Source organism: Hippopotamus amphibius, chromosome 8 (assembly GCF_030028045.1).
Source record: "Hippopotamus amphibius kiboko isolate mHipAmp2 chromosome 8, mHipAmp2.hap2, whole genome shotgun sequence".
Classification (NCBI taxonomy): Eukaryota; Metazoa; Chordata; class Mammalia; order Artiodactyla; family Hippopotamidae; genus Hippopotamus; species Hippopotamus amphibius.
Window position 1 is genome coordinate 108,125,796 of NC_080193.1, and position 24,151 is coordinate 108,149,946.

Consider the following 24,151-nt stretch of genomic DNA (forward strand, 5'->3'; position numbering starts at 1 on the left):
TTACTCCATCTGTTTCTCCAGAGTAGTGTCTGTCTGTCTGTCTGTCTGTATCTCTTCAAGAGACAGTTATAGAAAGGGAAATGGAAAGGGTCGTTTGAGACATATGTGTGTTCTAGGCACCATATTAGGTGCTTCCAATATTTTGTCCTCATAACAACTTTGGGAGAAGGCTCTTATCCACATTTTAAAGATAAGAAAATAGAGACTTGGGTTAATTAAGTGACTAGGAACAAGGTCTGTGCTTTCCTTCATGCGATGCAGTTTCTATTCTGTTTACCTTCTCATGGGAGTGTTTAGTTTAGTTTCCAGGCAGGAGGTGGTTGATTACTTTTCTATACATTTTTTCTTAAGTCCACATACCAAGGTATATAGATTATTGCCTGTGTTCATTCAGAACTAGCATATTTGACTCAGAGTTATTGAGCTGATCTAGATAAATAAGTTTGACCTCAGGAATTCAATAAAAATTTTTTGCTCAAATGCTAAGTGCTTCCAGGGGTATTTCTTTTGTAATTGTAATATTTAAGGAAAGAAATATGAGCTGTTGTTTTAAATAACAGAATTTTTTTAGCTTTCAAATCTCAGATCCAAAATAGCAAATTGCAATAAATTCTTTGGCTGAGAATAAAACGTTGTTAATTCATGACAGGAATTTTTCACATTTATTAGCAACTCTTTTTTTCCAACAAAGAAAAGCGTACTTTTCCAGAAGGTGGCACTCTAAGAATGCCATTTGGGTCTTTGAATTTAGGACTACAAGAGTTCTACTCCATACTTTTTTGAATGAACTGCACATTAAATTACAACCTGAGTCTCTGTCATGCCTTTTTGTGTGCATTTTTAAATATTTATCTGAAACATAAAACTCTTAGGAAATATAATAAAATGCCTTTTAAAAATTGTGCCTCTTTAAAGATAAGTGAGTTGCATATGTTGTGTATCTCATAAGAACCTGTTTTACTGAAAAAGCAAGTATTAATGATAATTATTTTGTTCTTTGTTTAAATTGCTGTTTGCAAGTTACATTGTTATATTTCAGAACAAAGCAGAAAATTATCTTTCCTTTCCAGTCACATTGAAAGTATACTAACAAAAACATGTTCTTGCAGTGGAATAAAATTTTTATATGAAACAATTTACAGTGGAAATTTTTGACTGATCTTTCAGTGAGTACCAAACTCACTGTGGCTAAGTACCAAAAAATAAGTTTAATTAGTTAATCTTGAAATTCTGTTGAATTTTATCAATATTCCCTTGATTTAATTTCATGTAAATTTCTAAATGTACCAGTGTATTCTCACGAGGTTAATTTGGTTTGATGATTAAAATCTCTAGAGTAGCACTGTTGGTGGGACTGTAAGTTGGTGCAGCCACTATGGAAAACAATTTGGAGGTTCCTTAAAAAACTACAAATAGAACTACCATATGATCCAGTAATCCCACTCCTGGGCATATACCCAAAGAAAACCATAATCCCAAAAGAAACTTGTACCATAATGTTTATTGCACCACTATTTACAATAGCCAGGACATGGAAGCAACCTAAATGCCCATCAACAAATGAATGGATAAAGAAGATGTGGCATATATACACAATGGAATATTACTCAGCTATAAAAAGGGATGAGATGGAGCTATATGTAATCAGGTGGATAGAACTACAATCTGTCATACAGAGTGAAGTAAGTCAGAAAGAGAAGGACAAATATTGTATGCTAACTCACATATACGGAATCTAAAAATGGTACTGATGAACTCAGTGACAAGAACAAGGACACAGATACAGAGAATGGACTGGAGAACTCGAGGTTTGGGAGGGGGCAGGGGGTGAAGGGGAAACTGAGACTAAGCGAGAGAGTAGCACAGACATATATATAGTATCAACTGTAAAATAGATAGTCAGTGGGAGGTTGTTGTATAACAAAGGGAGTCCAACTCGAGGATGGAAGATGACTTAGAGGACTGGGGCGGGGAGGGTGGGGGGGACTCGAGGCTAGGGGAGTCAAGGAAGGGAGGGAATACGGGGATATGTGTATAGAAACAGATGATTGAACTTGGTGTACCCCCCAAAAAATAAAAAAAGCAAAAAAAAAAAAATCTCTAGAGTATTTTAACACCTCTTTCTCACACCTTTAAGCCTATTTAGTAAAGAACTCTTCTTCCTTTGTCATTGGTGTCAGTGGTGAACACTGAGTTTGGGATTATAAGACCAAGAATATACCTGGATGACATCAATCATGTGTTAAGGAAAAAAAGTATAAAGAATTTTGTTTCAACTCTCTCTAGATTGTGTTTTAATATGTATTTCTAAAGATTTTCATAAGCCTGGTGGTTACTTGTATGGGTATTTTGAGAAATCAGTAAACTACTTTCTTAACATATCAGTTCTTAAGATCGGCTTTTGGCTATAATTCTTATTTTGAATCCCACAGCATAAAAGAAGGGTTTTTAAAATACTTGATTGTGTTTGAATCCGTTGAAAGCAAATAGCTCACAGTGACACTTTCAAGTGATAGAATGCTCAGAAATCCTTGCCTTGAAAGTAGAACAATCTTTGTCTCTAGAGAGTTCAGAAAGAACACACCTTGAGCTTAAGTCCTTCAGTAAGCAGTGTTATAATGCAGTTCCAAAGGTAGTTCTTTGCAATGTAAGATCTTAATGGAAAGCTCCTCCCTCCCCACTCCCAAACCCTTATTTTTATCTACAGTTATAAAACAGGAATTGTGGTTTTCTTTTTTATTATTGATAACAATATTCAAAATAATAATTATAATGATGACATATCTTAGAGTCCTTGTCCTCAAAGAATAAAAGACAAACATATCTCATACTACTGTTTCCTCCTGTCCTTCTTGTGTGTTCAGACAGTGTTTTCTTCACCCCCTTCACCCCTTCTCTCTCATTGTCTGACTCTCACAATTCCCACCTTAGAATGAGAAATAGTGGCCAACATTACTGAGGGTCAAGCCAACGTGATTTTTACATAATTAAAGATCTAGACTATGCAAGAGTACTTTTATTTTTTTAATATAAATTTATTTATTTATTGGCTGCGTTGAGTCTGCATTGCTGGCAGGCAGATTCTTAACCACTGTGCCACCAGGGAAGTCCCTGCAAGAGTACTTTTAAAAGATAATTATTCACTTTACATTTTGTATAACCTTTGTTATATTAAAACCATATCAATCTCAAATATAATATGAATATAAAGTCAATATGAATATCTAATATTTTTGAGTTGTGCATTTATTAATTTTTAGGATAAACATGTTCTGGCAGTTGTAACTACTGAGAGAATGCTGGAGAGGCTGAAAAAATCTAATGAACTTTTGGAACTCATTCTTAAAGGACTTAATGAATATTTGGAAAAGAAACGTCTCTTCTTCCCCAGATTCTTTTTCTTGTCTAATGATGAACTTCTTGAGATACTATCTGAGACTAAAGATCCCACTAGGTAAATAAGATTTATATACTTATATATATATTTATATTTAGATATATGTACATATATGTATATAATACGTGGCTAAGTTTTCTGGCTTTTCAGAATACTGCAGAACTTAAATATATGTGATTTTGTTTATGTAATAACTTTTTCAAGACTATTCTAAATCATATCAATAATCAACTTAAATAATTATTAAAAATATATGTAATACCATTGAATGATGTTTTCCGAATGTGATGAATCTTGGACTGCATTCTCATTTTATCACGTTGTCTTGCAGATTTTTCAGAGCACATCACTGTTCTACATTCCATGCAGAGTAAAAGTCAGTGCCCTCTCAGTGGCTTGCAGTCACCTACGCAGGTGCTCCCACATGACCCTTCCTAGTCATCCCCCACTAGTTTTCTTCTTGTTTATTCTGCTGTAGTCCTTGCAGTTGTCCCATAAAAGGGGCAGCCTCCTCCCTCAGCATGCTGTTCTCTTTGCCTAGGTTCCTCATCACCCTAATAGCCATAAGACTTCCATTACCTCCTCTAGATCTTTGTGGAAACCTGCTCAAACATCTGCCACTTATGAAGGCCTTCCCTGGCCACTGTATTTAAAATGGCAACCCTTCCAGCACTTCCTAGTCACCTCTCCTGATTATCTTCTCTGCCTTGTTTTCTTTTGGCACACTTTTTATCATCTGGCTTACTCTATAGTGTGCTTATTTTTTTTTACTGTTTGATTTCCTCTAGCAGAACATAAGCTCCATGATGGCTGAGATTTTTGACTTTTTTTCCCCCAACAGCTGATTCCCTATTGCTTAGGAGAGTGTCTAGTATACATCAGACAGTGAATAGATACTTGTTAAATTTGTCAACTTTATGTCTTGTGCCTTAAGTAGGAGACAAGTAATCCAGACAAAAAGATAAATTTAGACTCAGGTTTCCATCTAACTTTTTATACTCTGCCCCTTTTTGCCTGCTTGAAGGATAAATTCAATTAATTGGCTGTAATGTGCCAAAAATGAGGCTTTTAGTCAGTTCCACCTGTATTACAATGAATAGACTAAAGTTGAGCACCTTCAAAGTAGTTGATTTATTTAAAGCACTAAACCTAGTTCATAATTTGCAATAGTCTCTGAAGATCCCAGTTGAAATATCTACTTTTATGCATTTGAAGATTCTTCAGATTAGTGTTTTATCTGTTGGTCAAGATTGGGTTGGTCCTTATATTACTTTTAACATCTTTCGATTCATTGTGTTGGAAACAAAGCCTCATGTAGCTCTTATTATAATTGTAATTTTAGAGATCTTTTTCTGATTATTCAATTAATGATGATCTCCCATTGGACTGTATAATCCATACAACCATACAGGCAGGAATTATCTTTTTTTTGTTGTTTTCTATCAGCAGTTCATCTCTAGCATCTAGCAGGGGCCTCACACATAGTACACATTTATGAATTTTGAATGAAGATTGGTATACAAAGAACACTGATATTTAGGAATTGCTTTTATTTGGTTAATTCTCTTAAACATTTATTTTTCCCTGACAGAGTGCAACCTCACTTGAAGAAATGTTTTGAAGGAATTGCAAAGGTGGAATTTACAGAAAGTTTGGACATTACTCACATGAATAGTAGTGAAGGAGAGGTGGTGGAACTTGTAGACACCATTTCAACAGCCAAAGCCAGAGGTCAAGTGGAGAAGTGGTTGGTTGAGTTAGAGAGAGTTATGATTAAATCCATCCACAAGGTAGCTGACTGTATTTATTATTCCTAGTAAAGATGATAGAATGTTGATGTATTACTGATAAATGCACTGTTATTTAGACAAATTGAGTCATGAATTACCAATTCAATTGTAATAGATAGATTGAAGGCAAAGATACGGTCTGTGACATTAATTTTTCAGTGTCTCACTTGAAAAGCCATAAAATACTGCAAAAAACTTGGGTTTTAGTCATGAGTCTGTCTCATTTCTTGTGCTTTCAGCGTTACACACATTTTGGTCTCCATGGTCTATCTTTAGTTTTGCCTTGGAAGCACCTCTCTAACAGTTTCATATCAGTCTCCTTGACAGGTGTGTTCCTCCGTGGTTGCTTTTGTTTTGTGCATATATAAAATATGTACCAAAATGTTAGAAAATCATAAGTACTTTCTGCAATTAAGAGTAACTTCATGTTTTCCACATCTCAGAAAACATGTTATCACCTCAATCATTTGTAATTATTTTTGTGAGTGGAGAATTTTAAGTTGTGGAAACAAGTAGAGATTAATTGAGCAGTTAAATTCATTTTTTACTATAATGTGGACTTAGCATTCAAGTTCCTTACCAGTAATAAAAATCATGATTGAGCAGGGAAGCATGAGAGCAAGGACGAGAAGGAAATATGACATCAGGTCCTAATCAACAACAGTTTTCATTAATTTTTCAGATTCTGTCACACATTATTGAAAAATTCATTGGAATCTAGGTGTTTAATATACATCATGTGTCTTAATGCTTCTTCCTCTTAAATATAATTTTAGTATTTGCCTACATTATATTTTTTCGATAGATGCAAAGTCTTTTGGACAGGTTCCCATTTCTCCCTATTATGGACTAAGTGATAATGAACGCCCTTATGCATACAACTGGTTTATTTGATTGAATTTTTCTTATGATAACTTCTCACATGTAGGATCACTGGGCCTAAGAGGATGAGCTTTCGTAGGGGTTGACAAATATTGACAAGCAGTATTCCCATTTATGTAGCTATTAGCAATTAAATGAATTTCACTTTGACCACTACTTAGCATTGAATTGGTTATATGATCTGTTAATGGATGTATACAGTGATAACTCATTATTGTAGACATATCTAATACTATTTCAACTCAATTTTGTTTGTCAAAGTACTCAGAGAAAATATTTTGGTTAGCATTTCAGAGCATTAAGGTGGGGTGGCAAGGAACTGTGTAGGAAATATCTTCCCCAAATGTTCATGTGTAAGTTTGTGTTGGAGGGAAAAATGAGAGTAAATGCAATGTAAAATACTGCAGATAGGAGATGTGTGTGTTGTGCTGTATGTATTTGCATGCTTGAAAGGCTACTGCCTGCCTAAATTAAGTGAATTTTGTGTCATTTGTAAATAATAAAAAATCATGTTCCTGGCACCTTTGCCCCTTTATTTTACTGGATTATTGTGGGTTTAACATAGTTTGCTATCACCAAAATATGTTCTTTTTCATACATGGCGTACACAGTTTCATAATATATTTTATATACAGTATTGTAGAACTTTATGTAATCATGTTTCTCCTCCTCCAACTCTATAGAAATTTGTGATTTAGATTTTAATGCCTGCCTCTTGTTCTCTCCACGTGTCCTTCTAGAACACATGCTTATTCCATCCTTGGTATTTCTCTACTGTATCTTCCATTCTTTCCTGTGTTCCTCCCATCTCTCATTTGCTCCTTTTCACCTGCCCTTTCTGTGGCTTCTTCTGGCCTTTTACCTTTTCTTTATTGTCAATAGCCAACATTGCCTTTCAGTTCTATTCAGCTCCATAAATATCCTAGCTAAACTAGAAATCCAGAAAGGTTCACCTATCCTTATATATTTCTCTGAAAAATGTAATTTTGACAATCTTTTTTGAAATTCAAACATTAATGTGGCTATCACCTCATAGACGTTACTATTTTTGGTTGATACATGTAATAGATTAGGATGTTTCCCACTGAAGGCTGGTAGAAAAAGTGGATCTGTGAATCCACTGAAAACATACGTAGCAAAGCACATGAATTAGAGTTCCTGAATTTACAACTCTCAACTCTCCGTGAATGAATTATATATGCACCCTGTCATCATAGCCTTGGGCATCAAACCAAAGGACTGAGAGGGAGTGAGGTCTGGCAACACAGGAGGAACTTTAGAGGAGTTGTGTAGTGTGCTTGAGTGTGTGTGTACACATATGCACATGGCTGAGTAGGGGTATAATCAAGTTCAAAGAAAACAATTACCTGTGAATTTGACAGATCTTATTTTGGAAGTACTTGGACTTGTGTTTTGTAATAAAATTGCTTGTGTTTGTTCAGTCCAAATGTATCTAGGACATCTTTGGCTATGACTGGTCAAAGAAATATTTCATATAATATGGTTCACACAAATAGATTATGTATCAGCAAAATAAAATGCTATGTAATATATTTGTTTTGCTCACAGGTGTGTGGAAAAACTTTAGTCACATGCTTTGAATCTTCATAATTGGCTAAGATGTAAAAAGTTGAGCAGCACAAGTTAATCCTTTTAGGAGTTAGCTCTTCATTGTTTACCTTGTTCAAATAAAGTATGAAACTCTTTACCTTTAGCATTTACTTTTTTAATTAGGTAATTAGAGATGCAATTTTTGCCTATACACAATGTGAACGAATTAAATGGGTAAGAGATTGGCCTGGACAGACAGTTCTCTGTGTATCCCAAACCTTTTGGACAATAGAAGTACAAACAGCTATTGCAAAAGGACAAGAGGTAAGCTTTCATTACCCCAGGTTTTTCAGTATTTGTTCAATAGTTATTATTGCCATAATACAGTTATTCTAAAAATAAAGACAATCCACTCCAAAAGCCAAGGGTACTGGAGCCTCAATCTTGTTATTATATACATTTTTATGCCTTTAAAATTAGAGTGATAGCAGGACAAAGAAAATTCCTAAACTCAGAAAGATTAGGAGGAAATACATAACATAATTCTCTTTTATATCTTCAGTAAAACTACCTATGAAGACAAGAAATATTGACTTATTTTGACTATTTTAATTTTCAAGGTACTGATTTTTAGTAAATAATATTTTGAATGATGCTTCATTTTAATTATTCTAACAGATAAATGAATTTAACATTATTAATTGAATTGCTGTTATTAATTAAAAACAGACTCTTCATTCAGTGCAGCATTCTTATCCTTAAGGTAGGATTTCAAGCAGGTCAACTTTCAGTTGACTGATGGGCCAGTCAGAATCTAGCAATTGCAGATGTTGTTTAAAACCGTGAGTTTTTAATGTATTTTTTACATGGCGTTTGGCATTATTATCTGTAAGGTATTGAACACTGGCGAGTGTTGAATTTGAGACAGACTCGTATTCTCTGTAAGCAGTCAGATCCCATAGAGGAAGGAGCTGGGTGACACATGCTTAGTTCACTCCAATTTACCAACAGGTCACTTATTTCTCCTCTAGGGAAGGGATAAGGGCGTAGGGCAGGAAGTCAGGGATTTTTAGGGAAAAGTCTTTCTTCATGGAAATGAGAGCATGGGGAATGAGGGTTTCCCTTATGGCAGTAAGCCTTTGGGGATACTCCTGGGCTCTTGGCTGTCTCTCTCCATGTGCATTTTTCTTTTCTCCACAGTGTGTCCAGAAACTTCATTTTGTCTTTTCACTTTTAAGCTAGCAGTCAGCCACTCCCCACACAAAGGGATTCCTCCATCGCCAACGTGGGTTATCGGGGGATGTGTAGCCTCCTGGATCTCTCTCCTTGCTTGCGGGCCCCCCCAAACCACCATGCCAACTTTCTCATTCATTGCTGTGGGAAACAGAGGGAACAGAGAAGCAAACATCAGCAAATCAGACAAATTTGTAGGCATCTTCTACATTTCTTCAGTTTGAATGTGGTTCATTAATCCTCCACCTGTCTGTCAAAATCATATCTTTCTCTGAAACAGGTAGGAGTTGAGGTAGAGGATTTAAGTATAAACTTTTCATGCTTCTACTTATCATCCAAGTGTAATTTGAATCTCAAGGGACACTCATTTTAGGTCACTCCATTTCAATGTGTCCTCTGCTCAAAACGATCTGCCTGCAATTCTTACCATATTGTTCTTACATATTGTATACAGTTACAAATAGATTTTTTTTTATTTATAGCAGTATCCACTGATACTGATGTGAGGCTATTTATTTACTCATTTATTAATTTATTCCATTTTTTCCTACTCATGTAATATGGTGCACATATGGAGCCATTCACGGAGAAAGCCAAAATGAGAATTCATCCCTGGAGTGATGGCTGCTCCAGGGGAACTCAGCTTCATAGATGTAGGTCCTCTGAAGCTGTCCCTCAGTGGGACTTAGCCAGCCTTTTTTGCTGTTACTTGCTAGATTGTTCTCTTCTGTTGCATTTTGTGACGTTTTACATAGCCAAATTTCATGGAATGAAATTAAGCTTTGCACATGTCCTTAAAAATTAATTCTTTTCTTTTTCCTCTGCTTGTGAATACTCTGTTTCAATATGCCCTTCGTCTGCTGCCTGTGTACCTTGTCCCTGTCTGTGTCTCATGCAGTTTTAAGTTCCGTAGCAGCATCAGGAGGGGCTGGCTTATGTTTTAGTATTCTAAAGCATTGATGATTTAAGAAAATTTAATATGTGGTTCTATCATGGGAGGATGGCATATGTTTTAGTATTCTATGTGTTGATAACTTTTTCCTTAGTTAATGTGTGGTTCACATTTGAAACTGATGACTGTGGTTGAGTAACTGGAGACTCTTGGCAGCCTCAGAGAAGACTAGACATTTCCATTCTATGCAGACACCCAAAGTTGTCTGGAGCTTGATGCTATAATAGCACCATGTTGTACTGTCCCACTTCCAGAGGACCTGTTCCCTTCAGGATCTGTTTCCATTTATTTATTCAAAGAATATTGACTGTGGAATTAGTCAGAATATGAGGCATTACAGGGGCTAAAAAATAAAAGAATCACCACTGTCACAGAGCTTGGGTTTTTGCAAACACCGATATGGTTTTGAATCAGTTTATCATTATATATGTAGAGGGAACTAGGTATGATAAAAAATATATGATTCCAGACAGGGTTTATCTTGGCTGACTATATAATAATATTGATAGTTACCTTTAGATTCATTAGTTCACTGTACAGAACAGTTTACAGTGAATAAAATGTAACAAAAATGATTCACTATCATGATTTTTTTAATTTAGCTGATCTGAATTCTCATTGATTCATTATAATGTAGTTCCTAAAGAACTTAGTGTATTGCATAAATTTTAGTTCTAAATCTGTTTTTCTAGTATAGCAAAATACATTCTGCTAATGTAAATAGTAACAAATTCTCATGGACATATAATTTATACTGTCAGGTCCAAATCCTAAAAGTTTAATCTTATGCCTTGTATTGAACTCCAGTATGTGAGAACTGGTAAGGCTCTCAAAGATCTTGACTTTTACTGATGAGGAAACTAAGATGCAGCAACTGGCGTGTATTCGTAGGAGCAAAACTATTATTACTAACTTGTATACTCAATATACTTAAATTCACTAATCGGCTGTAAGTATTTAAACACTTAGGGTTATTTAAACATAGGTGGAACAGAATTTTATTTTTCACTACTTATGAAGCAAATTAATAGCAATTAATTATGAAAAAACATAAATGCAATAGTGTTTAAACACCAAACTTATGAAAAAATGACTTACTAAAAAAAAGGATAAAATATTTCAAGGAGTAGTGAAAGTGATCCTTAAAGAAATAAGTCTCCAACTCTATCCTTTAAGCTTTTCTCATCCTTGGAAATCCTCACTTATAGTTTCATTGCTACACTTACCTGGTCCTAAAGGAGTGAAATAAACTCATTGGAGCACAATGCTTATTAAATATTATTAGACTGGGGAAAAGCGACCACATCAGCCTGCTGCAGCATATTGACACTTCCCTTAAGCACAGAAGTTTTCATTGATTTTAATTTGATTTTCCTAAACCCTCTTCTCTTTTTAAAATACTAATCAGATTTACCCGCCAGAAAAGAAATCCCCCCTCCCACCCTACGAAAGCAAGCCTGAGAACTGGCATTAGCTCACCATAAACTGAAATGTTAGATGTTTTGTTTTTTAGGATCTTTACATTTCCAGTGGCACAAATCCTACTCAGAAGCTCACATAGGAGTACTAGAAGGACCCATGAGATCTAAGGTGGGGCATTTGGAATCAGGATCTCAGGGCTGCATCACTGCTGCATTTCTCTTTTGTTGTCTATTTTTCATCTCTACTGGTCTCTGACAGGCTTTTTTTTCTTCAGTGGGGTGAGGGCTTTCAGTAGCTTCAGATTGACATTCTGAGAGTCTCCCAAACTAGTGAAAAGCACTTTTCTTCCTGTCTGTACAGCAGTCCCTGGAAAGAACTGTGATTGGCTCTGGTTGGGTCGCATATGCCCTCCTTCATGTTGCCTTGGAGATGGGGCAATATGATTGACAGCTCACAAAACCACAGAACATATAGGAGTGGAAATTGGAAAGGAAGGGGTGGTGGGTAGGCACAAACCATGTATGTCCACTATGTCTGGCATGACTGAGCTTGTTCAACTAATATCTTTATAGTAAAAAAAAAAAAATTCTGATCATTTTTAAGCTATGTCATATGGAAAATCATAATAAAAATGTAGAAAATATTCTGTATACATGCAGGACAAACATTTTTTTGTTCAGAAGGATTCTGATCACATTGAGTAATTGTATCTTATTTTCTTTCAGGCTCTTGAGCAATACTTGGAAAAATGTAACAAACAAATTGATGATATTGTCACCTTGGTTCGTGGCAAATTGTCTAAGCAGAATCGTGTTACTCTGGGAGCCCTTGTGGTGCTGGATGTCCATGCTAGAGATGTTCTCACAACACTTGTTAACAAGAAAGTTAGTGATGACTCTGACTTTGAATGGTTAAGTCAGCTTAGGTACTATTGGCAAGTAAGTAATATCACTGAATGTTATTACACAGCAATTTCAGCTCATAGCTATTTAATATGTGCTTGCTAGCTCACGTGGGAAATAGTATCAGTAATATAGGATTTTTCCTGCTGATGGCTGACTCTACCCAAACAAGCATTCTCCAGATTGAAGATTAAGGCGGCCAAAAACTATATGTCATGTGTATGAAAACTGTCTACATCTATATCCAAATGCAAAGTTACATAGAAATACGTATACATATATAGATGCACACAAACTATGAGTAATTATAAAAAATTACTCATTTGAAATGTCATTATGCTTGCTGAATCTGTAAAATGTTGAAACTAATCAGTTTAAGTCTGTGTTTTTAGATTCCTGATACATCTAAAGAGTGTACAAATCAGACTGGTTTAGTCTGATTTAGTCATTAAACTTTCCTCTTGTCTATCAGTTGAAGTAAGCAGAAACATAATCTGGAAGAAAGTTTTTATCAGGTGATCTGGGTAGTTGGTAATGTCAGTCACCATCAGGAAGGCAGGAGGAGCAGGAACAGTACAGTGAACAAGGTTGGGCCTGTTGAGAATGGGAAGAGAGCTGATGGTTGGAGATACAGACTCAAGAGTTCTCATCATATTCACTTTTGTGAAAGGTGTTAGGAGGTATGGAGAGGGAGGAGAAGAGATGCAAGAAACAGAACCCTGGAAAACCATATGAGGCCATGTGTATAGTGGTTAGGAGCTCAGACTGTGGAATCATTGTTTCAAATGCTACATCCCCCCCTTATCAGCTATGTGACTTGGGCAAGTTTCTTACTCTATTCAGGCACCAGCTTCCTTATCTGTAAAATGGTGATGATGATAATATTCCCTCTATAGTGAAAAAAAAGTTGGAAAAATGATTGCAAATGTAGGAGAATAATGAACTATCAAAAAGAGTAAGAAAACAATCTAATTTACAATTGCTCAAAAAGAAGAAAATACCTAGGAATAAATTTACCCAAGAAGGTGAAAGACCTATGAACAGAAAACTATAAGATCCTGATGAAAGAAATTGAAGAAGACACAAATAAATGGAAAGATCTGTGTTAATGGATTGGAAGAATTAACATTGTTAAGATGTCCATACTACCCAAAGCAATTTATGGATTCAATGCAATTTCTGTCAAAATTCCAATTGCATTTTTCACAAAAATAGGACAAACAATCCTGATACTTTCTATGGAAACAGAAAAGACCCCAAATAGCCAAGGCAGTCTTGAGAAAGAAGAACAAAGCTGGAGGTATCACACTCCCTGATTTCAAATTATACTACAAAGCTAAAGTAATCAAACCAGTATGTTATTGGCATAAAAACAGACACATAGATCATTGGAATAGAATAGAGAGTCCAGAAATAAACCTATACATATATGGTCAATTAATTTACAACAAAGGAGCCAAGAATATAAATGGGAAAGGACAGTCTCTTTAATAAATGGTGTTGGGAAAACTGGACAGCCACATGCAAAAGAATGAATTTGGACCACTATCTTATATCATACCCCCAAATTAACTCAAAATGGATTAAAGACTTGAGTGTAAGACTTGAATCCATAAAACTTTTAGAAGAAAGTATAGGTGGTAACTCCTTTACATTGGTCTTGGTGACTTTTTGAACTTGACACCAAAAGCAAAGGCAGCAAAAGCAAAAATAAACAAGTGGGACTACATCAAACCAAAGAGCTTCTGTGCATCAAGGTAAACCATCAACAAAATGAGAAGGCAACCTACTGAATAAGAGAAAATATTTGCAAATTATATATCTGATAAGAGGTTAAATCCAATATATATAAGGAACACATACAACTCAATAACAAAAAAAAGCTGATTAAAAAATGGGCAGAGAATTTGAATAGACAGTTTTCTAAGAAGACATACAGATGGCCAACAGGCACATGAAAAGATGCTCAACATCACTAATTGTCAGGAAATGCAAATCAAAACCACAATGGGATATCATCTCATACCTGGTAGAATGGCTGTTCTCAAAAAGACAAGAGGTAACAAATCTTGGCAAGGATGTGGAAAAAGGGAACCTTCATGTACGTTTGGTGGGAATGTAAATTCATACAGCCACTATGGAAAACAGTATAGAGGCTCCAAAAAAAAAAAAAAAATTAAAAATAGAACTACCGTATGATCCAGCAGTTCCTCTTCTGGGCATTTATCTGAAGAAAACAAAAAAACTAACTCAAAAAGATATATGCACCCCCATGTTAATTGCATTATTCTTTACAATAGCCAAGTTATGGAAACAAACTAAATGTTCATTGATGGATGAAGGTTAAAGAAAATGTGATATATATAATGGAATACTACTCAGCCATAAAAAATGAAATACTGATGTTTGCAGCAACATGAATGGACCTTGAAGACATTATGCTAAGTGAAATAAGTCAGAGAGAGATAAATACTGTATGGTCTCACTTATATGTGAAATCTAAAAAAAAAAATTAAAACAAAAAACACCACTATAAAAAACAAGCTCATAGATACAGAGAACAGATTGTGGGTTGCCAGAGGCTGGCGCTAGGGGTGAGGGATGAGAGAAATGGGTGAAAGGAGTCAAAAGGTCCAAATTTCCAGTCATAAAATGAATAATTCATGGGGATGCAATATGCAGCATGGCAACTGTAGTTAATAATAATCGTATTGCATGCTTGAAAGTTGCTAAGAGTAGATCTTAGAAGTTGTCCTCACAAGAAAAAAAATTCTATGTATGATGATGGATGTTGACTTATAATGGTGATCATTTTGCAATAAATGTAAATATGGAATCATTATGTTGTATACCTGAAACTCATATAATGTTGTATGTCAATTGTACCTTAATAAAATAGTGTTAGCAAGTTTAAAAAAAGAAGGAAAGAAAATGTAAGAGAGGTAAAGAACAAATACATTTTCCAAAGATGTTCTATGGGGAAAATTGAAGCCAGTGACTTCAATTACTTATCCAAGAAAGTTAGATATTGAATTCTTCTACTGAATTAAATGATGTCTGAAAAGTGAAATTTAAAGATGTTGTTTACAACTTGGCTATTATTTATTAAAGAGCTTGAGATTTCATATTATTTAAATTTTTATTATTTAAGCTAACTTCATTTTTTCTGATTTGTACTAGGAAAATCATTTAGAAACAAAGATGATCAATGCTGGTTTACGATACGGATATGAATATCTGGGTAATTCCCCTAGGCTGGTTATTACTCCACTCACTGACAGGTGTTACAGGTAAACTCATTAATTTAAACCTCTAATTGGAAAAAACTTTCACTCACTCCTAGATTGCTAAATTTTTTTTAAGTACCAAACGTATCCTCTGTTATCTTTTCCTAGACCCTTAATTCTTCTCTCAGCTTGACCTTCAATTTCTTTCTCTGCTGGCTTCTTCCTCTCAGCTCTAGAGCTCTAAGTATCATTAGGCATTGCTGTTATTTTTTTACTTTGTTCATTTCTCCTTTCTTCTTGAAACTTCTGACTCTTCCTTTTGGATCATTTGAGACATCCTGTTTCTTCCCCTGAAACAAGGAGTTTTCTAGAATTCTGTTTTCATGGAGTATTTTGTCTCACGCTTCATGGTTTTCTGAATGTTCCCATCCACTCTTAGGCTTTAACAGCCTACATCCTGAAGATCCCCAAACCTGTACCTGCAGTCAAGGTCTCTCTCCTGTAAGGTTTCTCTACACACAGGGCTGCTGGATATCTCAATTAGAAATCTCATAGCTATTTATATGTACATTGTTTTTATTGACCTTCTAAATAATAAAAGACCTTTATTTTATTTTTTTTAATTTTATTTATTTATTATTTTTGGGGGGGTACACCAAGTTCAATCACCTGTTTTTATACACATATCCCCATATTCCCTCGCTCCCTTGACTCCCCCCCCCACCCTCCCTTGAGTCCCCCCCACCCTCCCCGTCCCAGTCCTCTAAGGCATCTTCCATCCTCGAGTTGGACTCCCTTTGTTATACAACAACTTCCCACTGGCTATCTACTTTACAGTTGGTAGTATATATATGTCTGTGCTACTCTCTCACTTCATCTCAGCTTCCCCTTCACCCCCCGCCCCCTCCCAAACCTCGAGTTCTCCAGTCCATTCTCTGCACCTGCGTCCTTGTTCTTATCACTGAGTTCATCAGTACCATCTTTAGATTCCGTATATGTGAGTTAGCATACAATATTTGTCTTTCTCTTTCTGACTTACTTCACTCTGTATGACAGACTGTAGGTCTATCCAAAGACCTTTATTTTTAACTCAAGGTCCCATCTCCCATATTCCAAATTGTTGTCGAATACTAAATTAAACTTTGTTTTTTCATTTTCTTCCAACTGTAACTAGTTTATTTTTTGACTAAATCTGTCTCAGGATGAAAGCAGAAAGAATTTTATTCTCTTTTATTACCATTCTTTTAAACTTGCTCTATCAAATATTTTCCTCATTTCTGGATGAAATCTAAGGTAGATTCCCTACTCTTTCCAGTTACTTTAATATATTAATGAATAGTGTTATCATTTTCAGATATTAAAAGTCCATTTAGGTCTAAAATCAAAGTTACTATTTATCATCCAACTTAAAACATCCCTTCCCCTCCAGCTCGAGCTTGACTCAAGCTTGTGGCCTGCATTTGGGAAGGTAAATGTGGTCAATCTTTTGTCATTTTTATCCCTGTCCTTTGCATTTATCCCTCAATAGCTCATCTTTTATCTCCTCTAGTGTTGGAGGTTGATAGAGAAGAGGAGAAGGAAAGGGAGAGGTAGGTTTAAAGGTGACAGGTGTCTTGTGTGACAACTGTCAATTGGCTGTTTAGTGCCCTCTGATGGCACAAATCCAGATGTACCAGACCCCCAGGGAATATTTATGTGGGTTCTTTGGGAGCCTGCAGTCACCTGATCCTCCTACCTGCGGAAAATGCCTTCTCTGGCTGGCTGCTGGTGACTTTTGCTTCAGCCTCTGCTGAGGTCCATTGCACACAGACCCTCTTCCTGGGGTCTTCTCTGATTCTACATGGGCCTCCTGCACAGGGTCCCATTCAGCTTGACTCAAATCTGGCTCCCTTCCAGTGGAATCTAGATCTGCCCAGATGATAGACACACATGTGTTTTGCCATCAGTAAGAGTGCATCTGTCTTACTGTCACTATTTTCTCCTACTCTGCAATCAGGAGAGGCTGCAAGCATTCTCTCGACTTTAAATGTTTTAAAGCTCTCAGCTTGGGGTTTTAGTCAAAATTTTAACATAGAATGATATCTATGTATATAACATTACACATTTTAAAAAAACTAATATTTATGTAGGTTTACCAAATATTTTTTCATTGTCTTTACTCACCATTGCTTCTTCCTTTGTCTGATTTCTGGTTTAATTTTTCTCCTTACTAGGCAATAGCTTTTAGTAATTGTTCAAGTGAGGCTCTGCAAGTAGTGAGCTACACCAGTATTTATCTAAAAATGCCTCTTTATCTTCTTTTTTTTTTTTTTTGACTTCACTAGATTGTTGAATGATAGATTAGCTAAGTGTAAAACTGTAGATAAACAGTAAGTTTCCCTCAGCTCCCCAAAGATATTCTACTGGCAATCATCGTTACTGCTGAGTATTCTGTTATTATAATTATTATTCCTTTATAGGTAATTTTCCTTGTTGTAGTTTTTAAGGTTTTCTCTTTATTGTAGCATGTTCAGTGGATGTTACTAAATGTGGATGAGTTTTTATTTATCCTACTTGGGACTTTTTCAGTTAATATCTTTCTTCAATTCTGGCAAATTCTCAGCTACTGTTTTTTGAGTTTTGCCTTTTCTCCATGCTCTTCTTTCTTTCTTCTGTGTCTTTAACTTATCTTATAGTTGCCCTGTCTCCCTGGATGATTTCCTCATATTTATCTTCTAGTGCATAATTCTGTTTCTTTATGTTTTCTCTATTATTCTGTTCACTGAGTTTTCAAAAGTTCAGTGATTTTATTTTTCATCACTAGATTTGAAGTTGCCTCTTTTATGACACTGGCTTCTTTTTTCACTCACAACTCTCTGATGTCTATTGCTTTTTATTTAAAATCTTATTAAACAAACCACCAGGATACCAAAGAAGACAGAGTGCCACATATGCAGTAACCCTCTCAGACCAGTGTCCACTGCCTTTGTCACTGCAAGTCTGATTCTTAATTTTGATTTCTCTTTCCAGTTTTAACTGTGAGCTCATTTTAGTGGAGGTTGTTTCCCTGTCTAGTCTTACCTTTTCTCAGCTATGGAGGTGTCCATGTGGAACAGTTTTACACGTATCTCTATGGAAGGCTTTAGGCTTTTCTCGGGTCCAGAACAAAATTTTAATGTTAATTTCTCAGTTTGGGTTCTTGTGCCCATCAGTAATGGAAATTTGATTGTATCTTCCATGAATGATGTAGGTTTCTCATTGGGCACTGCATGAAGTGTAAGCTTCCTGTCTCTTCCTTAACTGACTCTTCTTTGTCTCTTGAGTAGGTTGCTGGAGTCATTTTGGTTCCCATTAACACACAAGGCAGCCTTTCAAGTCTTCTAGGTTTAAATAGTGCATCCATTCCAGCTCCTCAGCTTGCTGAGTTCTAAGAATTTATTTTCAGTTTCTATGTGGGTATAAATACACTTGTGTTTATTTGCACATTCCAAACCAATGTGCATGTCTACAGCTTTAGTACCTAATTACTTTTCCAGCTATGCATTCCCTCTTCATTGATAATTTCCTTCTCATTCTGCCAAAAATGGCTATATATTTCAAAAGTTATTATATTTTTCTTTTCTGCAGCACTTCCATATGCTTGCGGTAGGGTGGTTCAGGATCAGCTGAAGTCTCCGTATTGACCCGAAGTCAGCATTGAATTTCCAAAGTGAATTTGTTCTTATTTTGTCATATATACAGCTGTTCAGAAGTAAAATATAAAAACAGACAAAGTAAGGCACAAAGATTTTCTTGGTTAGTAGGAAGGAAGGAATTATTGATGAGGAATTGGAAAATCTGGCTCTCGGTTTAAATTTTTCCTCTTTTCAGATGTATATAAAAATCACATTATTCAACAAAGACTATTTCTTATATTTCAGAACCTTATTTGGAGCCCTTCATCTGCACCTTGGAGGAGCACCTGAGGGGCCAGCTGGCACTGGAAAGACGGAAACTACGAAAGATTTAGCCAAAGCTGTAGCCAAACAATGTGTTGTTTTCAACTGCTCTGATGGGTTGGATTATCTGGCTTTAGGAAAATTCTTTAAGGTTTGAGTCAACTCCTCATTCACGATGTGATAACTTCTCAGAAAGGCTATTTATAATGAAACATAATTTGATGCAAGTAGAAGACTTACTGTAGTTTAAGCAAAGTCAAAATGAAAGTATTACCTCAATAATTCTCAAGAGAAGTGTGATTATATCAAAAGCTTATTTGGGAAAGAGTGCTACCTTCCCTCCAGTCCTCGCTATAATGGGTCAGCATTACTGCTAGGAATGAATGAGTGGTGTCCCTTCAGTGCAGTGGACAGCTGAAAGTTTGAGAACACTGCATCATGTAAAAATTGTGGTATCTAAAGACTTCTTTGTCCTGTAGATCTTGCTATTAACAAGTTATGATTCAATGATTTGCTTTTATAGACACACTCTAATTAATCTTTTCGGTGAATCTGACATCTTTCTTTTGGTTTTTTTTGTTGTTGTTAATCTTTTTGATGAACTTGAAATCCTTTTTGTTTTGTTTTGTTTTTTCTTATTCTGAGTCAGATTCCCACTCTTATGAGTGTAAGATTGCGAAAACAGGAGTTAAAGGTATAAAGTCTCTAACTTCATCAGTGTTTTGTTGCTACAGCCTGTTATTCCTTAAAATATTAGGATAATTGAACACAAAATTATCCATGTGGGACTGTGGGTTCTACTTACTTATCTGTTTATTTTATTTCTATTTTTCTATACTTTTCAGAGTACCTTTTAGAGATTCTGTAATCCTTACTTTTCAAATTACGTCCAGAAAAAGTTAACATTTAAAAAAAATACCCAAACTAACAAAAAAAGAATATAACAACCCTTCCCCATATAGTAAACTATTCCTGGCTGAAATATGGCCTAGTCATTTTATAACAGATTTGAAACATAAAAAGTCTCTACATTTGTGATGCTGAAACAATTAGAATAAGAGTAAAAGAAAAGAAAATATTATAATGAATAAAATATGAAGAAAACATTTGAGTGACCGATAACTATTTTAATCATCCTCTATAATGATATACAACCTTGTTGTAATGATTACTTAAGAAATAAACAGCAAATCTAAAACATTCTATGTGTAGTTTGAATAGCCATCATATTCCTAAATGTTTAAAGAAAAGTCTGGTATGTGCTAAGTTTTCAAATCTGTATAATGATATGCTTAATTCTTTGATATAGATTCATATACTTATAACGTTAAATTTGATTATTGGTAAGTATTGATCACATGGACACTGTGTTAGGATCATGCTGAATAATGGGGGTACAAAATAAAAAACACACGGGTCTTATTGTTAAAAACCTCACAATCCGTGTAACTGTTTGAACATGTGACTTCATAAACATTCTGTCCTCTGTGATTTCTACTGCTTTTATTATATCATGTATTAGATTTCCAAGTCACAGAGTCTTTTCTCAATAAGGAAAATGTACTATTCTTTGATGTGTATGGTGTTCATGTTTAATCCAGTGTGTTTCAATAGATTGAAATGTACACAGATCCAAGGTCAGCCACTATTATATGTGCATAGTTTTACTGATTCCTTAACATCTTATGTGAGATAGCTTTAGTTTCCTTGCATAAAAGATATATACAAAGTGCCGTGAATCGTGCCTGGCGCATACTGGGTAGTCAGTGAAACACACATACATACGTATACAATCTGTAGAATGTACATTCAATAAATATTTTTGCATTGATTTTTTTTTAAGTTAAACTGAATTGGGACTCAGCTACTCAAGCTTGATTTTCCACTTTTTCTTTATGACCAGTGGCGCATACTTGTGAGGTAGCTGTGAGTTAGAATTGCAAGCTAGGACCTCAAATGGTGTTAATTGGTCATTAAGGTGCTCAGGCTACAAAATAGTCTCATTGGCACCAGAAGTCATCTTATTTAAAGGATTATTTAGTAGCATATTGTTTAGCCTCCATGTGTTTGTGTTTTTTAAATTTTTTTCCTGTAATTGATTTCTAATTTCATAGCGTTGTGGTCAGAAAAGTTGCTTGATACAATTTCTATTTTCTTAAATTTACTGAGGCTTGATTTGTGACCCAAGATGTGATCTATCCTGGAGAATGTTCCGTGTGCACTTGAGAAGAAAGTGTATTCTGTTGCTTTCGGATGGAATGTCCTACAAATATCAATTAAGTTTATCTGGTCTAATGTGTCACTTAAAGCTTATATTTCCTTAGTAATTTTCTGTCTGGACGATCTATCCATTGGTGTAAGTGGAGTGTTATTACTATGTTATTATAATTCATTCTATGGAGTCCATAAGGAAAAAGCAAATAAAATCAACTTGTAAATAAGAAAGTAAGAAAGGCTTTGAAATTATAGGTATGCATCTAAATGCCAAAAGATATACACAGAAAGTAAAAAAAAATCAATTGAAAAATTTTCCAATTGATCGAACTCTTTATTCATGCAGAATAATGAATTGGTAATAAAAGAATAAGCTGTCTTTAGAGATAAAGGTGAATAAGCAATTTCCTTGATAGGATATTAAATCCATGGAAAGATGAGGTGAAAATACAACATTTCAATGTAATATTCAATCAGATAAAATTGAAAAATTTCACTACTCTTTTCTCCCAGGGACTGTTATCTTGCGGAGCCTGGGCTTGCTTTGATGAGTTTAACAGAATTGATTTGGAAGTACTGTCTGTGGTTGCTCAACAAATTCTTACTATCCAAAGAGGTAATGGACTGGTTTCTCTCTGCATTGTGTGAAAACAGTAGAAATATGGGAGATAATGAATGGCACAAGTCACATTTATATGTGGAATTGCTAAGTCATTTCATTCTTGTTTACCCACAGGTATTAATGCAGGTGTTGATTTACTAGTGTTTGAAGGAACTGAACTAAAACTTGACCCCACATGCGCTGTCTTTATAACAATGAACCCTGGATATGCTGGACGATCAGAACTACCAGATAATCTGAAGGTACAGAAAAGGCAGTTATAGCATCTGTTTCCTTTCTGTGATTTACAAAGTTAATATATAAAAAGAAAGAACACGCTCTTCTTGAATTTTATGTAAAATATTTGCTGTTAGATGTTATATTTTAGACAACTGTTATAGAAAATAATTTTAAAGCTTGAGTACCTTTAAAAAATAAATATACGATTTCCAAAACTTCTATTTTAAAAATAGTGGTAATTATAAAAATTAGAAAACATAGGAAATATTGAAAAAGTTACCCATTCTACTGCTTACTATATTGTATTCCTCAATTTTAAATGCTGAAATCAGACAATCGTGAATACTGGGTTGTTTCTCAAGTTAATATTTATAATATGAGCATTTTCCTATCTTTATGAACATAATTCAAACTGTAAATAAGTTTATTGAACTGTGCTTACTGTTTGACGTTTAGGTCGCATTTAGTTTTCCTTCATTATAGATAATATTGCAATGGGCAATTTTTACTTACGGCTTTTCTCTGTTTTGAGATATTTCCTTAGGAGAGTCATAGGACCAAGACCTGTGTTACTAAATTGCCTTCCAACAAAGGTTGAAACAATTTATATCCCATATCAATTCTCAATTCTCCTTAAAACCCAGACTATTTTTTTTTGTAAGAACAGAAGTTTGCTAATTGAATAGACTATAATTTTCATTTTTTAAAAAAACTTTGATTATTAGTGACATATGACATTTTCCCCATATCTTTATTAGACATTTTATATCCTTTTCTGGTGAAGTGCATGTTTATGGCAAGCACATGGAGAAAAAATGCTGAAGAATAATGCAGTGGTATTTGTGAATCCAAAACCATGTCTTCTGACTCTAAACCCTACATTCTTTCCACTATTCACATTTTTAGAACGACAGCTTCTCAGACTAGTTGAGGTACTTTTCTTTTCCACAAGAACACTTTTGATTGGACTGCTGCCAACTATTTTTGTGGTATTTCTATTCTGTGCACTTTTATGTTAGATGTGATGTTTTAGTACTTTGCCTTTGTGAAGGAAGGTGTGATTTAAAAATAGTAACTGGTAAATCCTCCTTCATCTAAGAAGCATTTTTGCTACTTTTTATTGCTATATATTTTTGGAAAGCTCTTTTTGTAGCAGTGCTTTTATTCACTCATGTTTTCCTTTTATTCTGTAGGATCAATCTGAATACATAAATATTTGTAAAGGCAAAAATCTCTCAGTAGCTAATGATAAAAAGCTGGGACCATTATTGGTTGAGTCTGTTAATGCCCTATGTGGACTTTGCCATGTTTTATTTATTGTGCATCTTGAAACAGTGTCAAGATACTCACCTTGTGGTTCTTGCAGTATTTTCCATCTATTTTAGGCCAAAAACTGCTCTCAAATTCTGATAGCATTTTGTTGTTTTCATTGTGTAGTCTTCTTGGTTAGAGCTGCTATAGAATATCTGTTTTCAAGTACATATGGAAATACCTAACAATTTTGAAAAAACGTCTTAGTCTGAAATGAAAGATATATATATATTTATTTTTAAAAGCCTGCTGAGGCCCAGAGAGTGTTATCATCAGTCTTCAGAGGCATGCTTGAAGCTTCCCTCTTCTTCACCCAGTAATTCAGCCAGTTACCAAAACCTGCAATCCTATTTCACAAAAGTCTTGCAACTCCTGCCGCTCCTGTCTAGTCCCATGGCCACGCCTTGTTCCCACCCCCCTTCAGTCTTCTCTTGCGTGTCTTATTGCAGCAGCTCACCTGTCACCAAGAGTCCCCACTGAAATTCATTATAATGAATTCCCCATTGTAATGC

The 24,151-nt window shown here is 35.1% G+C and overlaps 1 protein-coding gene across 1 annotated transcript in view; it reads left to right on the plus strand.

The window, feature by feature from the left end:
- DNAH7 (dynein axonemal heavy chain 7) overlaps positions 1 to 24,151 on the plus strand; it is a 244,682-nt gene that overhangs the window by 75,175 nt on the left and 145,356 nt on the right. Inside the window, exons 20-27 of the mRNA XM_057746773.1 lie at positions 3,261 to 3,454; positions 4,989 to 5,187; positions 7,804 to 7,944; positions 11,953 to 12,165; positions 15,310 to 15,419; positions 19,256 to 19,424; positions 22,001 to 22,103; positions 22,224 to 22,351. Coding sequence (XP_057602756.1) covers positions 3,261 to 3,454; positions 4,989 to 5,187; positions 7,804 to 7,944; positions 11,953 to 12,165; positions 15,310 to 15,419; positions 19,256 to 19,424; positions 22,001 to 22,103; positions 22,224 to 22,351 — 1,257 coding nt within the window. The remainder of the gene's footprint in view (positions 1 to 3,260; positions 3,455 to 4,988; positions 5,188 to 7,803; positions 7,945 to 11,952; positions 12,166 to 15,309; positions 15,420 to 19,255; positions 19,425 to 22,000; positions 22,104 to 22,223; positions 22,352 to 24,151) is intronic.